Source organism: Scyliorhinus torazame, chromosome 11, assembly GCF_047496885.1.
Source record: "Scyliorhinus torazame isolate Kashiwa2021f chromosome 11, sScyTor2.1, whole genome shotgun sequence".
Lineage (NCBI taxonomy): Eukaryota > Metazoa > Chordata > Chondrichthyes > Carcharhiniformes > Scyliorhinidae > Scyliorhinus > Scyliorhinus torazame.
In genome coordinates this window covers 48,844,532-48,869,668 of record NC_092717.1, presented here as the reverse complement: position 1 = coordinate 48,869,668, position 25,137 = coordinate 48,844,532, and the positions used below count along the sequence as shown (strand labels likewise).

General features: G+C 44.9%; 1 protein-coding gene across 4 annotated transcripts in view; it reads left to right on the top strand.

The window, feature by feature from the left end:
• Positions 1 to 25,137, top strand: part of vps41 (VPS41 subunit of HOPS complex) — a 267,921-nt gene that overhangs the window by 43,221 nt on the left and 199,563 nt on the right. For all 4 annotated transcript variants that reach the window (XM_072467229.1, XM_072467227.1, XM_072467228.1 and 1 more), the window contains exon 4: positions 1,460 to 1,537. In XM_072467229.1, the coding sequence (XP_072323330.1) occupies positions 1,460 to 1,537 (78 nt within the window). The remainder of the gene's footprint in view (positions 1 to 1,459; positions 1,538 to 25,137) is intronic.

Below are 25,137 nucleotides of genomic sequence, written 5' to 3'. Positions count from 1 at the left end.
AAGTTGAGAATGTTTAAAATATTATGTTTAAAATATTGCTTTCTGTTTGCAAAACTCCTGAATGGTTGGTTATGTATTTTGATTTTCTTTTTAGCAATCACTCCCAGAACTTTGCACTTTTAGCTCTTGAATCTTTTCATTTATTTTACACTGCTATAACTCAATCCTTGTTAAATGATATTGCAAATATTTCCTCAATCCATGCTGTGCCTGTGCATCTTGCTCGTGTTTAAAAGCCACACTTTTAATTAGCTGCCACAGTTCATCAGTGAGTACGCACAAGCTGCAAACCATTTGTTGTCAGTAGATAAGGCTTCCTTTGACTCATTTTGACAGGTAACAAGTACTTGCACAATCATATTGCCTCACTTTGCGTAAAGATGTCACTGAGTTCGAGAAAATGTTCCCATTTTTTGGGAGGCAGATTAATATTACAGTCCTTGGATACTAATTTGATACTAATTATGATACAGTGAAGCAACATTTGTAGAACATTGTGCATAAAGACAATTATAGGTCCATGCTGGGGAGCACACTTCTAGTCACCATGCATGTAAGGCAGCAAAATTGTACTCTGAAAAGGGCAAGAGGATATAAAAGAAAACATTGCTGCGATTTTACTGCAGCTTGTGAATTTCTTTAGCTCGGCACACAAATATCCTGAAGGATTTGGCATTTTACTAAAATGAGTAAATAGATTGTTTTATTCCGATGATGTGATTTTAAGTGTACTGTGGAACTACAGGGCAATGAATACGTAATGTGTCCCTATTCATATGTTTTCAAGTTTGTGTGGTAGATAATTTTGTGTATAATGACGAGAATAGATTAATTTAAATAAACGTAGTCTTTAAGTCATAGTGTTTTGATCAAGGCCGATTTGAACACAATTGCCGGATTTGTGAGGATCTGTGCTGCATAATCCATCTGTTGCTGCAGATGAGTGAGGACTGGGGGCTTTTTAGGGACCCCTTTAATTTAATGGAGTCTGTTCAGGGATACGTGGTTCTGCAGTGCCAGTATTTAAACCTGCTGCTTCTCCACTATTACATAAACTTGCCACCAAGAGCCGAAAAACAGGCCTTAAACTTGTGTGGCTGCCTGGAAGATGGGTGATCGGATATAGCCTCAGGAATACAGCAGTGACGTTATCTGACTTGTAATAAATCGTCAGTGCCAAAGTTAGGGCAGCCATCATTGGCAGTGTTGTAATATAACGAGGATATTGGATAGCTCCTTGTTGAATGTATTGACGTCTCCATTCCTGCGACCATATACTTGGCATCACATGGCCAGATTTACACACCGTTCCAGAATGTCATCTGAATTGTTTTGGAATAACAGCAAAGGTGCCTCTCAGCATTTTATGTGAAGAAAGGTAAACGGTTTCTGTCGATAGAAGTAAATCAGGATTGCATCTAGCATAAATACATTTTACTTTACTGCTGTTTTGTTTCAGTTTTTGGCACTGGGGACACATCAAGGCAAAGTCTATTTGCTGGATGTTCAGGGGAATGTGACGCAACGCTTTGACATTGTAAGTATAATCTGATATTGTTACAAAACAATTGCGAGCGTGATACCTTTTCATTTCTCCACTCACTTTGAATTGTTTTCTCCAAGCCATCTTTTTAAGACTGTTGTGCTTCTGGGACCACCTGAGTATGTATATGTTCCCCCTCTCCCCTGTTGAAAGAATGAATAATCAAGCTGCTCTGAGGTCTCGTCTCGTACTCCTCCAGAGCTAACCACAAGACGCTTCTTGAGAGAGGTCCAGGTCGACTGCCCTTTTCAATTATTTTTTCCACCCTTCTTTGCTCCCCATCTGACCCTTTAACAGCTCAACTGAGACAGTGTGCGAAGGGCAGGGTTGAATCAATGCCTTTATCCCACTGACATGCGGTGCTTCATTATTTCACTGCCATTAAAACTATATTGTTAACTTAAGACATAAATATCGTATATACTCGCTTCCACCTCTCTCTCAATATACTTCATAAATGTGATCAAACTGATGGGACTTTTGTCTGATTAAACCCATGGAAAGCACTTTGAATTGTTTTTATATAGGCTGTATGACACAGAAACAGGCCATTTGGCCCAACCAGTCAATGCTGCCATTTGCACTCCACTCAAGCATCCTTCCTTCTTCTTACCCAAATCTATCATCGCAATCCTCTGTTCCCTTCTACCTCATATATTAGTCTAGCTTCCCTTAAAATGCATCTGTACCATTTGCTTTAATCACTGTGAGTTTCCAATCTCACCAGCCTTTCGGGAAAGAAGTCTATTTTGAATTCCCTATTGACTATCTATATTGATGGCCTCTAGTTATGCCCTTCCCACAAGGGAAACTTTCTCTCTGTATCCACTTTATCAAAACCGTTCATAGTTTTAAAGGCCTCTAATAGGTCTCTCCCCAGCCTTTTTACAAGGAGCGAAGTCCAGCCTGTATATCCTTTCCTGATATGTATACTCATGCATTTCTGTTATCGCCCTTGTAAATCTCTGCACCCTCTCCAATACCTCAATATCTTTTTTTACAATGCTGCATTTCAAACCGCACACAGTCATCTAATTGTGGTCCAACCCAGGTTGCTTCAATTCTCTTCCTCTAGAAATTAAGTCCAGAGCATGGTTTGCTTCTTCTTAAAACTTTGATAACCTGTGGTGCAACTTGTACTTTTGTTTTTAAATTTAGAGTACCCAATTCATTTTTTCCAATTAAGGGGCAATTTAGCGTGGCCAATCCACCTACCTTGCACGTTTTTGGGTTGTGGGGGCGAAACCCACGTGAACACTGGGAGAATGTGCTAACTCCACACGGACAGTGACCCAGAGCCGGGATCGAACCTGGAACCTCGGCGCCGTGAGGCCGCAGCGCTAACTCACTGCGCCACCGTGTTGCCCTATGTATTTGTACTTTTGAGATACCTTTGTTCCTCTATCCCCCTCCCTAGATTTCCGGCATTCAAATAATAAGTGACCTCCCTATTCTTCCATCTAAAATATACTACCTCAAATTTGTCTGTGACAAGCTTCGTTTGCCAGTTATTTGTCCATCCTGTTAAGTTTATTAATGTCCTCCGATAATATGTTGCACGCCTCCTCCTTAATAATAACTATACCTCACAATTTGGTGTCCCACAAATTTAGAATTTGTGTCCTTGATTCCAAAGTTTAAAATTGTTCATGTAAGTTGTGAACTGCGATGATGCCAGTGCGTATCTTTGGGACACGCGGTCGCGTTTCATGGCGGCGCGAAACGGGCCCGGGTACGACCGATTCTGTCCCCCACAGGGGGCCAGCACAGTGCTGGAGCGGTTCACTCCGCTCCAGCCTCCCTTTCCGGCGCCAAATTGGCGCCGCGCCAACATGCGCAGTTAGGCTGTGTCAACCTGCGCATGCGTGGGGGACTTTGCGCCGGCCCCGACTCAACATGGCGTCGGTGTTCAGGGGCCGGCCGCGCAATAAAGTAGGCCGGGGGGGGGGGGGGCGGGAAAGAGAAAGAGCCGGCCTGCCGATCGGTGGGCCCCGGTCGCAGGCCGGACCCCATTGGAGCCCCCCCCCCCCCCCCGGTGACCCCCCCCCCCCCCGGTGAAGGATCGCTTTTCCCCGCCCCACAGGCTGCCCCCCTGACCCTTCACGCAGAGTTCCCACCGGCAGCGACCAGGGGTGAATGGCGCCGGTGGGACTCTGCCGTTTCTGTGCAGCCGCTCGGCCCATCCGTGCTGGAGAATCTGCGGCCCCGCCGATTCCAGTGGCTCGCGGCTGCGTCAAACACGCCGGCGCAAATGGCGCCGATTCTCCGCACCTCAGTGAATCGCGCGCCGGCGTCGTGGCGCAGTTGCCCAGATTCTCCGGCGCGGGGCTCGGAGAATCTCCCCCATCATTTTCCACCTCTGCAACTCCGAATAACCATGAGGCAGAAATCGAGAAGTACCGCACCAGATTTAGTAGTGCCTAGTGGCGAAGTGGAAGAAAATGTGGCGGGGCCCTCCAAGTCATTGGCGTGTTCCCAATGGAGAAATTGGTGGAATTCCTTATGAGGGAAATCCAGAAACATAGGCAATCAATGTTAGAGGATCTTGCCAAAGCAATTGAGGTGGCACCCGTTCTAGTAACTTTGGAGAGGGTGGAGCAGCGGTTGGAGGAGGAGGGCGTGACGATCTGGGAGGTGGAGGAGGCGGTCTCACACCGGATTGCCTCTTTGGAGGCTGAGGTAGCATTAATGGCGGAGGCCCAAAAAATCTGGACGGTCATGGAGAACCAGTCCAGGTGCCAGGACCTGAGGATTGTCAGGCTACCGGAGGCCATTGAAGTACGAGTGCCACAGAATATGTGGCAAAGAAATTGGTTGGGGAAGGGGGTCTTTGTGAACCCTACCAAGATGGACCGGGCCCACCGGTCACGACAACAGAAGCCGAAATCCAGGGATTTGCCGCGCGCGGTCATAGTCCAACTCCATAGATATCTGGACAAGGAGTGGATCTTGAAGTAGGTGAAGGCCATGCGAGAAAGTTATTGGGAGTGATGCTTCATTGGAATCTACTGAGATATCGGGGCAGAACTGGCAAAGCGATGACCTGGGTTCAACAAGGCCAAGGCGGCGCTCTTCAAGGTGCGGTTCGGAATGATGTACCCGGCTTGATTGTTGGTCACCTTTAAAGATAAAGGCCATTATTTCAATACGCTGGAGGAAGCAAATGACTTTGAGGAAGAGTAGACTTGGAGCGATCTGATTGTGATTATGGGATGTTTTGGAGCTTTTGAATTTTGTATGGTTCTTGCTTCTTTCTGTGATTTGCTATTTTGTCTTCCGTTTTTCTTGCACATGGTAGAATGGTGTAGTTGGATTTGTCGATGTGGGGTGGGGCTCATTTTTCCCAGTATGTATTATTTTAGTTGAGGGATTAGGGTAAGGGAGTGTTTGGTTTCTCCTGGTTGGATTTACTTTTCTGGTTTCCCAGATGGGGGCCACCTGACTAGAGGTCATGCTAGTTAACAGAAGCAAGGAAGGGGAGGGGTCTGCGGCTGGTTGCCTGGGGAGGGAGTTGGTTTCTGTTTGTGGGGTAAGGTAATGAGCTGAGGTCGTCTGGGTTTTCTTTGTTGTAGGTGGGAGAGAGTGCCTTTCTGAGCTGGGAGGCTGGTTGGCTGTTGTTGGGGGGGGGGGGGGGGGGGGGGGGGGCGGTTGGATAGGAAACGGGGGGGCTGGGGGGGGGGGGGTTGGATAGGAAACGGGGGGGCTGGGCGTATGGAGGAGGAGCGATGGTTGTAGAATGCTGGGATTAAAGCTTCTTTGCTTATGGCTCTGTGTGAGGGTGGACGACAGCACCTTGGATTTGAGGTATGTTGGGGCTCAGTTGGAGTTCCTCGCGGGAGGCATGTGACTGATTCTAGTAGGGGAGGGGGTCCAGAGGCCTCCAGTCAAACTGGTTACGTGGAATCATAGGGGCTTAAATGGTCTGGTTAAAAGGTCCTGGGTGTTTACCCATTTGAAGAGTTTGATCACAGAGGTAGTCTTCTTGCAGGAGAGGCACTTGGAGGCTCTGGATCAGACGAGGCTGAGGAAGAGATCGGTGGGGCAGGTGTTCCACTCAAAAAATTTTGAGTCGAGGTCGAGAGAGCTGGCGATCTTGATTAACAGGGGGATGGATTTTACAGCAGCCAATATATTGACTGACCCAGGGGGACAGTACGTTATGGTGAGTGGTGTGTTGGCGGGTGCACTAGTAGTTTAAGTGAACATATAGTCTCCAATTTAGGATGACACGGACTTTATCAGGATGGTGTTAGCAGCCATCCCCGCATTTGACTCGCATCAGTTGATTAAGGGGGGAGATTTTGGTTGCGTACTAGATTTGAGGATGAACGGGGGAAGTGGGAAGAATTTTAGAATTGTCCCTTTTTATTTTCTATTGCCTGACCTCGTTTTTCCTACCAAAATGTTGAACTCAACACTTCCCTGCATTAAATGTTCTCTGCCACGAGTTTACTCATTGCAATAACTTATCTATGTCCTCTTGAAGTCTATCACTATCCTTCTCTCAGTTCACAATACTTGTAAGATTTGACTCATTTTAGGTGGGGATATAGGGTTACAGGGATAGGGTGGGGGTGTGGGCCTAGATATGATGCTCTTTCATAAGGTCGGTGTAGATCTGGTGTAGGCCGAATGGTGCCCTCGTGTACTGTTAGGGATTCTCTCTCCACATTTTGGAGTTGTGCACCCAAGCCAAAGTCATTGATATATGCCATGCAAAGCAGGATTTTGATACCCACCCTTGGAGAATCCAACTATATTCCTTTCATTCTGAAAAACAACTGCTCACCATTACTCGAACTCCTGTCACTTAGCCAACTTTGTATTCATTATGCCACTCTCTTTTATTCCATGGGTTCCAACTTTATTGACAAGCCAATTATTTGGCACTTTATCAAATGCCTTGAAAGTTCATGACCACCATAGCAACCACATTACCCTTATCAACCGTCTCTGATACCTCCTGAAAATTCAATCACATTGTTTTGCCTTTAATAAATTCATGCTGGTTTTCCTGAATCTATCCACACTTGTCTAAGTACTTGTAAATTTTACCCAGGATTGTCACTTCTAAACGTTTTTTCACCACAATGGCTAAATTAACTGGCCGATAGTTGCTAGTTTCATTCTTGCACTCTGAGCAAGGGTGTATCAACTGAAATTCTCTAGTCATCTGACTTACACCCTTGTATCTAAGGTGGCTGAAAAGGTCATGGCCATAACCTCACTAATTTTCTTACGTTCCTTCCTTTTCTCCGCACCCTCAGATGCATTTCAACCACCCTGGCGACTTTTTAACTTTAACAGCCAGCTTTTCTCAATTGTTGTCCAGTTTTAGTGTATCCAGTGTCTCAACTAACTCCTTTTTAACTTGACGTTCGCACCATCAGCTTTCTTTCATTCATTAAGTACGTCAACCATGCCCTCTACCTCCATACATAGGTCTCCTTTTTAACCCATGTGTCTCAGCGACGAGACGAATGCAGCAAAGAAATTAGGAGAAAGAGGCAAATTCAGATTTCTGACAAGCGGGCCATTGGAGGAGGTTTGGCCCCATAAGCTAGGGAAATACTGATCCCTATTTAACCTGGTTTAATTTGCAAGCGATTGCTGTATGAGGCTAGCTGTCCTAGATTTCTGCCGCTTTCTATTGAACATTGTTAGAAAGAAAGGACCTATATTTATATTGCACCCGTCAAGACCCCATGATGTCTCAAAGGTGTTTCATTTGCTTTTATTCACTATTGAAATGTCGCAAACAATTTATTCACTGCAAGGTTCTGTAAACGACAGAGATAATTGACCTGATCATATTCATTCAAATTTGGTTGAGGGATAAATATGAACACTGGGAGAACGCCACTAATCTTTGAATAGTGCCAAGGAGTCTTTTATGTTCACCTGAGGGGACAGATTTAAGTTTAACACCTCGTTTGTCAGACATTTTGTTGTAGCAGAAAATATACTTGCTTGAGTGTCGATCAGTTTCACCCCTTTCCTTCCATTGTGTTGACTCAATCCATTTTCATATTTTAATTGCGATTTTGGGAATGGGGCTTGCAGCAATTGGCTCCTCTCATTTGCACTATTAAATCTATGTACTATAGTTCAGCAGATTCTCATCCAACTCTGGACAGAACAGCAGAAACACTGGGATCCGGTTCATCAGTGCCATAGTTCCAGATTATGGATTAAAATATCAACATAAGAACAGTTAAAATACATCAAACACAAACTCGTATTGTAGTAGTTGCATGATAAGTTATATTTTCTCTTTTTGAATTGTGTCGTTCATTAATAATATATTATTTTCTCTGATCTGTTAAAATTTGATAGTCCAAATTTTGTTTGCAGCTATTTTTTGAATGGTTTCTTAATGTTTCACCATAACATGCCTGTACTTCAGAGGTTCAAGTGTCAGCCTTGGCTCCAGCGAAAGCACTCACTGTTGAGTCAAAATGTTGTGTTCAAGCCTCATGACAGAACTGGGCACATAATCTTGACTGACAATTGACTGCGGTACTAAAGTGATGCTACGTTGTTGTAAGTGGAGTTAAATATTAAAATCTCATGAATCTATATATATATATATATATATATTATATATATATATATTCATTCCCAAGGGAAAGAGATAGTGGTTTCTAGCACCTTAATTCTCTTCAAACTTTGCTTTAGTTTGAGGTTTTTTACTCTAGATTCATTCCGGTTTTCTGCAGCAGCTCCAAGAATGTAGCACTCGTAGCCTTTCTGGAGAAAACGTGGAGGAGAGAGAGTAGGACCTCGTCCCTGTGCTGCCAGGAGTTAAACTGAGCTCCTTGAGACTCTGAAAATCATTTCACGGGGATAGGAACCAATCATCACCTGTTACCGGGCAGAGTACAGCCTTTTGGGCCAATTCATTGGCCATCAGCCAATCCATCAAACCGAGTCTCGCCCCATCTCTCTGGTGCCCAAAGGTCTGAAGCTCCTGTTCAAACTAGCAAAGTGTTCTCTCCTATGACTTCTGAATTCCTCATTCTCTCTGCTGCTTGACTTGAAGAAACATGTCCATTAATCTTCCATGGATCATAAGTGATAATGCCAAAATAAAGGAAATGGGAAATAAGGAAATAAACAGGAAGGACCCTTGCAGCAGTGATGATACCTCCAATTAATCCAATACCATGGAATGTCCTGGGGATCTGAAATCATGCTATATAATTAGAATTATTTGTATTTCTTTCCTGTTAAATTAGTTCCTCGCGTCTAGTTGAGTAATCTTCCAAATACATTTAAAATTTGCATGTTGCATTTTTTTATCCCATTTATATATCTCCATCTCAGCAACAGCTCAAACATACACAGTGGTACATCTTTGAATGTATACAGCTGGTGGTTCATCATAAACCTATTGCACTATAATATCCCACCAGTTATTTCCTTAACTTTGGGGGTCGATGAGAAGGAGGTCATTGCTCATGCAGTCACTCTCTCCTTCAGATACTGTGTACTTTTTTTCTTACAGTAGTCACTTCCAAAACAGATTTTCCATGGGGATGCAACATTTGCAAGAGAATCAATTACCTATTTGTTAGCAAGGCAAGCTTTACAAATGACCCATTAGCTGATTGATTACTCTGGCCTCTGTTGGGTATCTGAGCAGTGGAAGCTGGCGTGATGGATGCTGAGGGAGATGGCTTTGCCAAAAAGTATGTGATTATAAAAAGCTTTTCTAATAGTTAGGAATATTCCTAATTGAAAAGCTGACAAATCCATGCTTACGGGTATTTTGTCTGTATTTACAATCTCAGTTTAGTGGTTCGGCTGTCTTATATTGAATGTTGCACTAGTTTGTTTTGCAACACAATAATTTGTCTTCTATCAAATCAACTTTCGGTAAACCAGTAATATATCTTGCGCATCTCCGACTGGAGGCAGCAGGTATTATGTATTATATTTTCTTATAATATATTTGTATCCCATTGACAGATTTATTGTGAGCTGGAGAAATTACTGTTTTAAAGCAATAGATATGTTGCAGGAAGCAGATGTGACATTCGAAGACAGTGTGTGTTATACATTGGCCTCCACTACACATTGCTATTCCTCATGGTTTTGTAAATGCAGTGAAAGAAAAGTTGCCCCAAAAGCTGCACAAAGTGACTGCCAATGTTGCAAGCACTGACTCGTGTGTCAGGAACCTAGGCTTATTGTGGACTGAGCAACATTTTTATTAGGTTAGAAAGGAACATAGCAAGAGCCAGAGAAGGTGTGGAACCAAACAGGGTGGCACAGGGAATGGAGCTGGTAGGGGTCTGCAGACAGGTATTTAGCAGACCATAGCAAGGGGCATCAGTGGACATGGTCAATTAGCCAGAGGTGTAGCCAGGAGCAGGACAGGAAGGTGTAAAAGGCCAGCTTGCACTTTTGATATGCCAAAGCTACACCGTTTTGTTACAGCTTTGCAGAGAGTAGTGAGCGGCAAACAAGAGAATCCAGATATTTTCTATATATTTTTAATTCGTAACCGTGAGTTGCTTATGGAGGGGGGGGGGGGCTCAGTTTTTGTAGACAGCAGATACACTTGAAGGCGCAATAGTGCCACCTAATGTCCATCAGTCTGCATTGCTTTATTGAAAGAAACAAAGAAAATGCATTTACGTACCTATTTGTGTCCTCAGGATGTCTCCAGGCCAATTAAGCATTTCTCACATGTAGTCATTGTTATAATGTAGGGAGATGTTTCAGATCTGTGCCCAGTTATCAAACTTTAATGCATGTATGTTACAGTTCACTCAGGGAGGCAGTGTTGTTGCGACATCAAGCACTTTTTACATGCATGCTGTAGTTTGGAGCTATGGACAGTGGTGGTCGAGGCTATAACTTTCTTTCCATCTCCTGGCTGACCAGGAATCTCTCCCACTTTTATTGCCTGCCATTGGCAGGTGTTGGGAGGATTTTCAGGCTGATAATCAACCTGTTTGGCTGTGTTATAAATGCAGCTTCATTGCCATTCAAGTCTTCTGGTGGGACTCCCGGAGCTCCTGGCTGGGATATTACCCACTGCACCACAAGGCCTCTGTTATCAGAAGTAACTGCTATGAATAAACGTGGATTTTACTAAGTTTGGAAAATGTGTGTGTGTGTGGGCAAAGGGAAGGGGGTGATGATGCAAAAACCACAAATGCATCAATCACAGCAATGGAGTTAATGTGTTAAATGACCTTAACTATTTAACAGATAATGAATAATATAATGGATTATCATTGAGACAATACAGATATATAGAAAGGACAATGGAATGTTCAAAGTATAATGGGTGGAAGAGACCAATAAATTTTGTAAAATAATATTTTTATTTGCTGTTTATTTCCTCTCTGCCCAGTTGGTAGGGAAGTGTAGGGATGGAGTGGGAATTTATTGGAATGCCTGAATCATGCTTTCTAATGTTTGTGTTCTACATAGATCGTGGTGATTACTAGCTATTTTTGTACTGATGTGTTTCTTACTGTAGTCGATACATTCTTTTTAAAAAAAACACTTCCACAAAATGTTATTCCTGGGTGAGAAGCACAAATTTAAAATTGTAACAAAGTATAATATGTGCATAGTAATTGTTATGAAGAGGACAATGAGTGTATTTTTTCAGGCATAGGGGCTTGATTGGTCACCACTCAACCAGTGTAAAATAAAGACACAGATGATAAAGAATGCTAGTCTATATTGGTGGAATATCACCTCAAGGAGGAAACTTTCCTCTGTGGAGATAGCCCATTCTAGGTCCATGTGACTTTTGACAACCCTTGACCTGGCAGCAGTGCCAACAGGAAGGAAATTAAGATACAAAAAAAGCTGTGTGACCAGATATAGAGAAGACCGATAAAGAAGCCACTGCTTTAAAGGACAAATGAGCCACTGCTATAAAGAACAAATGAGAGCTGCAGCAGAGGGGAAAACAGAAAGACACATTTGTAAGAAGCTGTATGTATGAAATACCGTGAAATAAGACCGAAAAGTGAGCACTGGGTTAGAGCAGGGATCATGAATTGAACAACTTTACTTTTAAAAAATTCTTCCATAAAATGTGGGTGTCACTGACGAGGCCAGCATTCCTAATTGCCCATTCCTAATTGCCCTTGACCAAATAGTGCTGAGCCGCCTTCTTGAACCATTGCTGTTGTTAGGAACAGTGGTGTTCCTAGTTAGTTTTGTGGTGGAAGGCCTGGAAGAGGAATTGAGGGCTATGGAGCGAGAGCGGGTAAATGGAGTTGAAATCAGCCATGATTGAATGGTGGAGTGGACTCGATGGGCCGAATAGCCTCACTTCCGCTCCTATGTCTTATGGTCTTAAGGTGTTGTTGGAGTCTTGGTGAGCTGCTGCAGTGCATCTTGTACATGGTGCACACTGCTTCCACTGTGTGTCAGTGGTGGAGGGAGTGAATGTTAAAGTTAATGGGGTGGACTGCCAATCAATCAAGCTGTTTTGTCTCGATGGTGTCCAGCCTCTTGAGCAGTGATGGGCAATCTGATCCGGGAGCCACATGCGGCCCATCCTTGTTCTGAGCATGGCCCACATTCTGCTGATTTCCGTTGTGTCGGTTTTTCCTACCGATATGACTGTAGTGATACACTCGTAAAGAAAGGACGAATTAAGTGAGGTACATGCTGATTGTACTAAACAATGAATGTGGGAGCCGTGTGCTCCATCTGCGTCTAAAGTGTATATATTGCTTTGTTTTTACCATTTACATTAACGACCTAGAAGAAGGAACTGAGGGCACTGTTGCTAAGTTTGCAGATGATACAAAAATATACAGAGGGACAGGTAGTATTGAGGAGGCAGGGAGGCTGCAGAAGGACTTGGACAGGCTAGGAGAGTGGGCAATGTGGAAAAGTGTGAGGTTATGCGCTTTGGTCGGAAGAATGGAGCCATGGACTTTTTTCTAAATGAGAAAAGGCTGAGGAAATCAGAAGCACAAAGAGACTTGAGAGTCCTTGTTTAATATTCTCTTAAGGTTAACATGCAGGTTCAGTCGGCAGTTAGGAAAGCAAATGCAATGTTAGCATTCATGTCGAGAGGGTTGGAATACAAGAGCAGGGATATACTTGAGGCTGTATAAGGCTCTGGTCAGACCCCATTTGGAGTATTGTGAGCAGTTTTGGGCCTCCTTTCTAAGGACGGATGTGCTGGCTTTGTAAAGTGTCCAGAGGAGGTTCACAAAAATGATCCCTGGAATGAAGAGCTTGTCTCATATGAGGAGCGGTTGAGGATTCTGGATCTGTGCTGGTTGGAGTTTAGAAGGATGGGGGGGATATTATTGAAACTTACAGGATACTGAGAGGCCTGGATAGAGTAGATGTGGAGGGGATGTTTCTACTAGTTGGAAAAACTAGAACCCAAGGGTACAGCCTCAGACTGAAGGGACGATCCTTTAAAACCCGAGATGAGGAATTTCTTCAGCCAGAGGGAGGTGAATCTGTGGAACTCTTTGCCACAGAAAGCTGTGGAGGCCAAATCTCTAAGTGTATTTAAGACAGAGATAGATAGGTTCTTGATTCAAAAGGGGATCCATGGGGATGAGAAGCATATCAGCCATGATTGAATGGCGAAGCAGACTCAGTGGGCCGAATGGCTGAATTCTGCTCCCCTGTCTTATGGTCATACGGTTTTATTTGAAGTTGATGGTTGTTCTGTTAACATGTAAATGATTAATCATTTCCTATAACTCGTTATGAAATTGTATTAAATGTATTTTAATCTTATTCGTGGGGTCATGGTTAGTGAACAAGCCCGATTTCAATCTTGCGGCCCACTGAGATGAAGGAAGGCCCGATTTCAATCTTGTGGCCCACTTGAGATGAAGGAGGACCATTCATGTGGCCCACCTGCTGGCCTAGGCTGCCTATCACTGTTCTGGAGTGTTTTGGAACTGCACTCATCTAGGCAAGTGGTGAGTATTCCATCACATTTCTGACTTGTGCCTTGTAGATGGTGGACAGACTTTAGGCAGTCAGGCGGTCAGTTACTTGCCTTAGAATTCCCAGCTTTTGACCTGCTTTTGTAGTCACCTGTTTTTATAGATAGTCCAATTCAGTTCTGTGTCAATGATAACCCCCAAGAATATAGATAGTGGGGGATGGCGCAATGCCATTGAACATCAAGTGGTGGGGGTGGGGTGGTAGTGGTGGTCATTGCCTGGGACATCCTGTATTATGAATGTTCCTTGCCACTTGTTAGCCTAAGACTGGCTGTTGTCCAGTTCTTGTTGCATACAAGCACAGACTGCTTCAGTGTCTGAGGAGTTGAAAATTATATTGCATATTGTGCAATCATCAATACATCCCCACTTCTGACCTTATTTTGGAGCATTGATGAAGTATGAATCATGGAATCATGGAATTTACAGTGCAGAAGGAGGCTATTCAGCCCATCAAGTCTGCAACCGGCCCTTGGAAAGAGCACCCGCATTTAAGCCCACAGTTCCAACCTATCCCCGTAACCCAGCAACCCCACCTAACCTTTTTGGACACTTAAGGGCAATTAAGCAAAGCCAATCCACCTAACCAGCACATCTTTGGACTGTGGGAGGAAACCTACGCAGACACTGGGAGAACGTGCAGATTCGCACAGACAGTGATCCAAGCTGGGAATCGAACCTGGGACCCTGGAGCTGTGAAGCAACTGTTCTAACCACTGTGCTACCGTGCTGCCCACTCCTTTTTTCCAAAACCCAATGGCTCTTTTTAAGAACCACCCACATTTCCTGGAAAGCAGCCAAACCATCATATCTTGAATTATTTCTGTTTTATTTTAAAGAGTCTTGAACATTCAATTTGGGTTTCTGATTGCGTTTCAATTTTTCTTTTAATCCGCAATTATTGCCCAGTCGATCTTTGTTGTTTATAAAGTGACTGCTCGATGGGGCTTTCTGTCTTTGGTCTCTGACTTGTTCATACTCGCCACCTGTCGCTGGATTTGAGGAGGGATAGAATGGAACACAAATGCCTCCCTTTCCATTTGGTGGAGATGGTTGGGCCTAGGTTTCAATCCTGCAGAACACCTGCAGTGATGTTCTGGGTCTGAGATGATTGGCCTCCAACAACCACAACGACCTTTGTGCTAAACATAACTCATCGAGTGGAGAGTTACTCCCTAACTCATATTGACTACTGTTTTGCGTGGGCTCCTTGATACGCACTTGGTCAAATGCTGCCTTGATGCCGAGGGCGGTCACTCTCATCTCACCGGTTGAGTTCAGCTCTTTGTTTCCATATTTGGACCAAAGCTGTAATTAGGTCAGAATTGGAGTAGTCCTGATGGAACCTAAACTGAGCTTCAACGAGCAGATTATTGATGTGTCAGTGCTGTCAATTACACTTGAAGGAGGCTAATGGGGCGATAATTGGCTGGGTTGGCTTTGTCCTGCTTTTGGACAGGAAATATCTAGACAATTTTCCAAATTGTAGGCTGTACTGGAACTGCTTGGCTAGGGTACGCAGCTAAGTCTGCCACCCAAGTCTCCAGTACTACTGCTGAGATGGTGTGAGGGCCCATAGCCTTTGTAGCATCCTATGTCTTCAGCCATTTAGGGGTATGATGTGGTGTGAATCAAATTGGCTGCAGATTGGAATCTCTGATGCTGGGGAACTCCAGAGGATCATCCTGAAATGGATCATCCACTCCACACTTCTGGCTGAAGATGGTTGCAGATATTTCAAGCTTGTCTTTTGCACTGCTGCTGCCTCAGTTCTGCCAGAGCTGACCAGACCGTTCCACTTATCGGGTTCAGATAAAGGTAGCTCTGAGGAATATGTGCCCTCAAGACTAACATGGACTTGGCTAAGGCTCTGCAGGTATGTGCTGTTCAGATGACAACCGCCACCATCTCTGATGGAATACGACTGCTCTGCAATTCGACTTGAGGGCCAAATCGAATTGAGTGCATTAAGGAAAATTTGCAACCCCTTTAAAATGTTTAGGGATCTAAAAAGCAATGTTTGAAAATGACTTGGGAGTTTACATTAATTGTAAAGGGATCAATTTTAATATTTTGAATAATAAATACAGGTCCAGGTCACCTGCAGCCATTACTTGGAAGCAGTACCAACCGGGAGGAAGTTGAAACCGAAGCAGTGTGGCAAGACACAAAGGACAACTACAAGGAGCAGAGCTGCAGGGTGAAGGTGATCAGCAGAGAGATGCAGACAGAAAAAGAAAGCGGACAGAGACAGAAAGAGGAACACAAAATTTATGTATGGAGAAGCCAACAAAGTTGGTTTACGATTTTGGCAGTAAGAAGAAAAATTGAATTCCAGAAGCTCTGTGATCTAAAAGGGAGTGACACCCTGGAAACTGATGTGAGTAGCTCGGGCCTATGAAAGGACTGAGAGTCTGTATCAGAGAGCCAGATCGTGAACTGATCTGTGAATGGTTGCGCAGTTGAAACGGAGTTTGGGAAATCTGTGTATTAAGTAGTCCATGACCCAAGTGAGAGGGGGTTGGTAGAAGTGTACCTGTCAAATTTTACCTTTTTGATTTGAAATATCATTTGCCTGTTATGTTCTGTTTAATTTGTGTTGATTTTGATTTGTGTTAAAGTAAAAGTTGGAAAAAGTGAAATTTTGTTGGTAATATTTATATTTTGGGGTTCATTTGGTTACTTTGGTTTATGTTTTCCCCCATGGAGAGCATAACAATATGTGGTGAAAGGTTTTGCCAGATGTGTTTCCAGAGGTGGACAAAGGAGCTGTTGGCCTTGGACATGTTCTTGTTGATAGTGATTACATTTAAGACCATGTTACCAATATAGATGAGCTGTTCTACTATACTGAGATTGCTGTCAATGCCAACCTGTGGTGGATTGTAATTTCCTCTGGACTGTAACTGGTGGAATTGTTTTCTTTGGTACGGCCAAAGGCTTTTGCGGTTTCAGAAGAACACTTTTACAATGAACTGGATTGTCTCCCCCACGTGTGCCATTAAGGCACAATCATCAGAAAGCAGATGCTCCACCATAAGCTCTTTGGTTTTGGTATTTGCCAGTAGTCGTAGCAGGTTGAAGAGACAGTGGAAGCAGATGTATCTGCTCTTTGTCAAGCCTGCCCTTCCCTCCTTGAAGCCTTATACTGAAGAAAATAAAGAAAAAGTTCAGTTGAACGCATTCTTGCTTCACAATGTAGGAGATGGGCGTCACGTTAGCACTGCAGCTTCACAGCGCCAGGGCCCCAGATTCGATTCCTGGCTTGGGTCATCGTCTGTGCAGAGTCTGCACGTTCTCCCCGTGTCTGTGGGGGTTTCCTCCGGGTGCTCCGGTTTCCTCCCACAAGTCCCGAAAGACGTGCTTGTTAGGTTAATTGGACATTCTGAATTCTCCCTCCGTGTATGCGAACAGGCGCTGTAATGTGGCGACTAGGGTTTTTCACAGTAACTTCATTGCAGTGTTAATGTAAGCCTGTTTGTGACAATAAAGATTAAAATAAAAAATAGGCAAGCTGTCTGAGACGGCTCGTTCTGCTTGACCTGGCCTTTGTGCAGTTGACTGAAAATGGTGAGGAACCATGGAGTGCATCCCAATCTCGCAAGTATCCACCATCTCAACTGTGTGAAATGGCTCGTCCTCAAAATTGCTGTTGCGTTCCAGAAAATTAAATGAAACAACTTCAAGCTAATTACATAAAAGGTGTAGATAGGTGCTGTAGGACCTTCCTCATCAGAATTTTTTTTTTTTAAACATTTAGACTCCCAAGTTGAAATGCTATACCTTGCTTAATTCTTATCTTACTGAATGAAATAACTTCTATTTTATTTTAAATAAATATGGTAACTTTCTACTTAACTCCAGCTCACAGCTGATCCAACTTCCTGAACCTTCCACTTGCCACATAATCTGACTCTTCCTTTACTGCTCACTGTGGCTCCTTCTTATTGATTCTCGCAACTTGTGTGCTTTCCTGCTCCTTGACCCTTTCTCTTGATGTTGACCCTCTGATGTAGGACCTGTGCCATTCCCTAACCCGTTCTCTTGCTGCTGACTCTGCAACTTGTGGCCTCTGCCTCTCCCTGACTCAACATGTAGCAGAATCGTCCACTCTCCGGCTCACCACTTTGCTCCCTTCAATCTGTATTCCTGTTCAAGATCCCGATCTGATCTGAAGCCAGAGCTCCAGAGTTGTGAAAATGCAAGTCCCCGAAAGCGCAGAAGTGTTGAGCTAGGACAGTTCTAACCAATGTTTTTGTTTTAAATGCTCAACTCGGGGCGGCATGGTAGCACAGTGGTTAGCACTGTTGCTTCACAGCACCAGGATCCCAGATTCGATTCCCGGCTTGGGTTACTGTCTGTGCGGTGTCTGTATTTTCTCCCCAGTCTGTGTGGGTTTCCTCCGGGTTTTCCGGTTTCCTCCCACAAGTCCCGAAAGACGTGCTTGTTAGGTAATTTAGACATTCTGAATTCTCTCTCCGTGTACCCGAACAGGCGCCAGAATATGGCGACGAGGGGCTTTTCACGGTAACTTCATTGCAGTGTTAATGTAAGCCTACTTGTGACAATCTAGATTATTATTATAACTCGTCGCTTTCCTGTCCAGAACCCTGGAGGTAAGGGCAGGGGGGCAGCTTTGACTTAAGCCTTTGACTCAAATCCAAAAAGAACTCCATGACTTGTTTAGCTTTGCATATCAAAAGGAGGAATGTGGTTTGCACAGGGCTAGTAGGTTGTCTAGGTGTGACTCAGACAAAATTAACTGTGGTGGCGCTAGGACCCTGGGAGTGCAACAGCCATGAGGAGTGATGGAAACGTGCCCAGCAGACAGCGATATGGAGTGAGCAAACTCATTTGTGGTTTCACATACCATTGTGTGCATTTATAAATAATAATCAATTATAACCGTCCTAGATCACAATTCTCAACCACAAAGCTTCGGATTGGAACTGGATCTCTGGACCTGGGACCTTCCTTTAATGGAAATGCAGGTTTAGGAGAAGAAAGTGTTGAACTTGGAAAGTCAGGAGCAGGAGGGGATTCAGCAAGAGGAAGGATGGCCAAGCCCGGGAGCGGCAGAGGCTGCAAACTGGAGGTTCTTCAGCAAGAGGGTGGGCTAGACCGGGAGGGAGGTCGCAAGTCGGAAGGTCAGCAATAAGAAAAAGCATCAGGGAGCAGGCGAGGCCATTCAAAAATGGCACCAATTGGGTCATGCGGCCCCCCCGCCCCTCCTATCAAACTAAAACTAACCTTGCAATGAAATGAAAACGCAGGCTCCACTGATGGACCATTAAAATTGAAATAAATGTAAATGGGGACTTATTGTACTCCTAGATCTATCTCAGCTCAAAACTCACCGCCGTCGGTCTAAATTTGCACGAACCTTCGCGGAGACTTTCTTTAGGTATAGCTAATGAGTCTATTTGCAATGAGCCTATTTAGAAGCACTGACCAAGATTTCATCTGCAATGGCAAGTAATGTCCTGTAGTTTGAGCAATCATGATTTCTCTTGTTTTAGGCAATCACTGCATCTCACAGGTCATGTGGCACCGTCCTTTTCCCCCAGAATTCGGTAAATAGCTCGGCAAGATCAAAGATTACATCTCCTTCCTCTGGAATCCCATCTATTCCAGTGCTTTTAATTATGTTGTAGCTGTGAGTGCTGTATTCCTGAAACTGCAGAGAACCTGAATGATTGAACTGCAGAAAAAACATTACAGGCTGCAAACCAGGACCTGCTTTCTCTCCAGAATTCTGAAGTTGCAGACAACCTGAATGATCTACAGAAAAGGCCATTACAGGCAGTAAACAGAAACTTTAATCTGCAAGCTTGCTGTGAAGGAAGACACCACCTGAAACCAAGGCCCTCTTTCCTTTTAATTATGATTTTTCTACCCTTTAGTTTGTCTATCTTTGTATGTGTGTGTGTGTGTGTGTGTGTAGCGAGTGGTGAACATGTTTAATTGGGAATTTGGAATTGGATTGTAATTAACCAGTAAGATTTGCTGCATATTTCATTATAGCTCTTGTTATAAATAAACAATAATTATGTTTACATTTACTGTAATTATTGGGCAGCCAAGGGCCAAAGACTTCGGGTATTTTTCTGAAAATTTTTGGTTAATTCACTTAAATCAGATTGCAAATATTGCATACAGAGGGACCAGAATCCGTTCCCCTCCAATGTTGAGATTGCTTGATGAATCTGTCCAGGGTTGTTTATTCCTATATGAAACATTTACTAACAGAATTTTAGCAGTACTGCTGTAGAATAACAGCTCATCAATTTTGTGCATTTTATTCTTCATCGTTGGCTCCAACCTCTTTGTAAGAGGAATTGAGAATCATAAGTTGGTGAAGTTGTTCTGAATGTAAACCTGCATTGTTGATATGAAAAAATGGTTACATCTTTGATGCAGAATTGAAGTCATCGTGTGAGACCTGCAGCATAACTTGTGAGAGTGTGACATTGTAGTCCCTACATTGAATGAATGGTCTCATCCAAAATACTGAGACTTGAGCTTGGCTAAAGAAATGAGTTCAGCATTGTCCATAGCAGCTTTACTTGATATGTAACTATCTCCCTCACTAACTTAACTGCAACTGTTATACATGAGTGAGTGAACATATTCAGATGAGGCCAATGGATTATTATCAATGAAAGAAATGAATTTCTCCTGTGGGTAAGTAGAATTGATACATTTTGTAATATTTCTCTGCAGCTGCAATCCATTTATAGCTTTGGCCTTCTATCACTTCAATAGTATTTCAAATATTCAGCACACACTGGCAGTCTGTGCGTCTTCCTGCACAGAACTGAACAGCTCTGCTTGTACTTGGAATTCAGAAAATCTGAAGCTCTGGAGACCTTGCTTGTGGGACAAGCCACAAGTTAGCAATGTCTAATGACATTTTTCTTGAGATTTTATCTGTTTTGTTGGAAAGAGTTTATTTGTAAAATGAGCAAATTCAAACTCACTGTCGAGGAAGGTTCCGATGGTGAATATACTAGCAGTATTGTATTTTAGTGCAGTGTTTTTCAAACTTTTTTTTCCCGGGACCCACTTTCACCAACCGGCCGGTCTTCGCGACCCACGATGGCGAGCCTTCATGACCCACCATTATTACTTAACTTTTAATGTGACAGGTGAGCCTGCTTGGTCCTCACGATCTCACTTTAAAACAAATTTAAATGTATTTTATTACAAACATTTATCAAAACAGGTTACAGCAAACAAACACCCAGGCAAACAGTCTGTACAGATTGTTCCCCTTTTTCACCCCCCCGCCCCCACGCGACGAACAGCCACTCAAACACGGTCACAAACATCCCCCACCTTTCCTCAAACCCCCCCTGACGAGCCCCTTTACTCATACTTTATCTTCTCTAATCGTAGGGAGTCGTACAGGTCACCCAACCAAGCTGCTACCCCCGGTAGCAATGCCGACCGCCACTCCAGCAAAATCCGCCGCCGTGCAATCAGAGAGGCAAAGGCCACAACATCGGCCTTCCTCCTCTTCATGAGCTCCGGCTTCTCTGAAACCCCAAATATCGCCACCAAAGGGTCCGGGTCCACCACCTGCTCCATTATCCTGGTTAAGACCGCGAACACTCCTGCCCAGAATCTTTCCAATTTTTCACAACTCCAAAACATGTGCGTGTGATTCATTGGCTCCCACCACACCTCTCACGCTCATCTGCTAACCATTGAAAGAACCCACTCATTCTCGCCCGAGTCATTGGCACCCTGTGCACCACCTTAAACTGTATCAGGCTCATCCTTGCACACAAGGAGGTCCCGTTTACCCTACGCATTGCCTCACTCCATGCTCCCCAATTGATCTCCCCTCCCAACTCCACTTCCCATTTCTCCTCGATCTTCACCACCTGCTCGCCTCCCTGCTTCCCCAGCCACTTGTAAGTATCCCCAATTCTTCCCTCCACTTCCACATCCAGGAGCAGCAGGCAACCTAGGGAACCTGCTCCAGACCTTTGGCGCAAAGTCCCTAACCTGCACATACCTGAACTCGCTCCCCCTCGACATCTCTACCCTTTTCCCGTCGTTCCTCCAGACTGGCGAACTCTTCCTCGCTCCAAATACAGATCCCTCACCTTGACCAGCCCCACTTCCCTCCACCTCCTGTATACACTATCATCTCCCCCCCCCCCCTCCCATGATTCTTGCACAGCGGCATTAGCACCAACATCCCTTCCACCCTAAAATGCCTCCTCAATTGATTCCATATCTTTACTGTGGACTGCACCACCGGGCTCCTTGAATGCCTACTCTGAGCCATTGGCAACACTGCTGTCACCATAGCCCTCAAGCTAAACCCCTTACAAGATTCCTCCTCCATCATAACCCACTCTACCCCTTCCCACCACCGCTGCACCTTGTCCACATTCGCCGCCCAATAATAATGAAACAAGTTCGCACTGCCAACACCCCCTGATGCCTCTGTCTCTGTACCAGGGTCCTCCCCACCCTCGGCACCTTCCCCACCGATACAAAGCCAGAAATGATCGTGTCCACTTTCTGAAAAAAGGCCTTCGGTATAAAGATCGGGAGAGCTTGAAAGATAATCAAGAACCTCGGCAGAATATTCATTTTCACCACTTGGCCCCTCCCTGCCAGTGTTAAGTGCAGTGTATCCCACCTCAAGATCCTCCCTAGCCTCCTCCACCAGCTTTGTTAAGTTCCACTCATGGAGCCTTGTGCATTCCCTCGCTACCTGAATCCCCAAATACCAAAACCTATCCCTCGCTACCGTAAATGGTATCACCCTAAATCAGCCCGCTGTGCCAGCTCATTCACCGGGAATACCCCGCTTTTCCCTACATTCAGCTTGTACCCTGAAAACCCTCCAAACCTTCCCAACAGGCCCATAATCCTTCTCATACTCTCCAGCGGATCCAAAACATACAGCAAGAGGTCGTTGGCATAGAGCGAGACCTGATGCTCCCTCTGTCCCCTCATAATCCCCCACTACTCCGCCGACCCCATGAGAGCCATCGCCAATGGCTCTATGGCCAGCGCAAACAGCAGCGGTGACAGCGGGCACCCCTGCCTCGCACCCCTGTGTAAGTCAAAGCTTTGTCATATCATTCGCCCTCACTCTCGCCCTTAGTGCCACAACTGTACCCATGCCACAAATTTCGGCCAAAACCTCAAACAAGTACCGCCACTCCACCCGATCAAATGCCTTCTCCACGTCCATGGACACCACCACCTCCGGTACCAGAGCCCCCAACTGATTCATCAGCACATTCAACAGCTGTCTTATAGTACTTGCGAGCTGCCTGCCCTTCACAAAGCCTGTTTGATTTTCTGCCACCACCCCGGGGACACACTCCTCCACCCTCCCTGCCAACAACTTAGCCAATACTGTCACATCCGTGTTCAATAGTGATATGGGCCTATACGACCCACATTCCACTGGGTCCTTCCCCTTTTTCAGAATTAGTGTGAGTACTGCCTGCATCATCGTCTCCAGCACCTCCCCCTTCTCCAGTGCTTCATTAAATGCCCCCAACAGATGTGGTGCCAGGTCTGTTGCAAATTCCTTAGGAAAGTCCGCCGGGTACCCATCCAGCTCAGGGGCCTTCCCCGACTTCATAGCCCTGATACTATCCAGCACCTCCCTCAGCCCCAAGGGCTGCTCCAACGCCTGCCTCTTTGCTTCCTCCACCTGAGGAAATTCCAGCTTGTCCAGAAAAAGCCCCATGTTGCCCTCCTCCTCCTCCTGGGTCTGCCTCATAAAATCCCTGGTAGTACTCTCTAAATGCCCCGTTTATCTTCCCTGGTTCTGACACCACATCCCCAGCCCCAGTCCGCATCTTCAATATTTCCCTGGACGCAGCCTGCCTCTGCAGCTGGTGCATCAGCATGCGGCCCGCCTTCTCCCCATACTCGTATTGCACCCCACTTGCCCGACACAGTTGCCCTACCGCCTTCCCTGTTGCCAGCCTGTCAAACTGCCCCTGCAACGGTTTCCTCCTCGCCAATCCCTCCACGGTGGGCACCCTCGAATATTCCCTGTCCATCTCCACTATCTCGCTCCCTAGACGGTGATGTTCCTCCCTCCTTTCCCTATCTGCTCGGGCCTTAAACAAAATAATTTCCCCCCCGGCCCACTGCCTTCAGTGCTTCCCCAAAAATGGCCGCCGACACCTCCCTATTCTGATTCAACTCCACATATTCCTTAATCGCCCCCCACATCTTATCACAAAAACCTCCATCCGCCAACAACCCTGAGTCAAACCTCCACCCTGGCCTCTGCTCTCGTCCTCATGATCTCACTTGCTTCGTCATTCAATGTTACATGTCTGCTAAGGACTTCAGTTGAGAATTTAAGCTCTCGCAGCCTTTGAAATAAATCAAGAGAATTGTCCTCAAACGCGCCATGCTTCAAATGCCTTTAAAGTTTTGATGGTTTTAAACTTTCATTTGTCAGTACTTCCCTTGATATAACACACATGGGCTTTGCATCCTGATTTGCATTGGCACAATGTCTGCATTCTGGCAGGAAACTCCATCAATTTAAAAAAAATAAAAAATCTAGTCCTGTGACTGCCGCTGATGTCCAGAGGAGGCGGTCTGCCCCGCTGGGCTCCGGGCCCGTGTACGGCTAGATCCAGCTGAGGGGGCACGCATGCGTGGGACGGCCAGCATTCTTGAAAGCTGCTCACGGCAACTGGACACTTCTTCTCGCGATCGGGAACACCACAACCCTCCCACACCCACCCGCAGGTCGCGATTCTGAGTTTGAAAATGACTGTTTTAGTGCAAATGTTCCTTAATTGTCAAACAGGATATCATTAATACAAAGAGAGGTAAACTAATATGAACATTTTCTTTGACAGGCCAGTGCATTTCACGATGTGCATTCAGAAATTCAACTGGCAGCATTATTAACCTCTTTCCAGTGATGTATGTCAACCGTATACTATTCATGTCAAATATGATTAACATAGTTGGAATTCAAGTACCATCTGACAAAGCATCTATAATAAGAACCAGGCCAGGTTTTGTCGTCTGTTCGAATATCTCTGTTTTCTGGTTTCTTACAATTACAATAAACTGGCTAAATGGAGGATGGAGGCTGTGTTGAGCAGTGCCATTTATGTTCGATTGCTTGCCTGGCATCTAGTATGGGAAATGCTAAAATTTGCTCGAATTAGATATTGTGAAGACTGAAGCCACTTTTTTTTCTGCCCACCACAAATTTCACTTGCTCTCCATTGATTCCATCCTTCTCCCTGGCAAAGTTCTGAGGCTCAGACAGTTCGCAGCCTTGGTGTAGTATGTGACCCTGAGACACACCTCCAGTCAGACCACCTATTTCCACCTCTAATACTGTTGGATGTGGCTTGACCTCTGACTCAGTTCTTCTGCAGAAACACTCATCCACGCCTTTGTTTCATGCATACTGCAGTCTTGACTATTCTAACACTCTCCTAGCCAGCTTCCACATTCTACCCTTTGTAAAATTGAGGTCATCCAATGCCTGCTGCCTCTGTCCTAATTCACATCGAAGGTCGTTCACCCATCACCCTTATGCTTGCAGACCTACATTGGCTCACAGGTAAGTAATTCTCCCCATTGTTTTCACATTCCTCCATGACCTGCCGC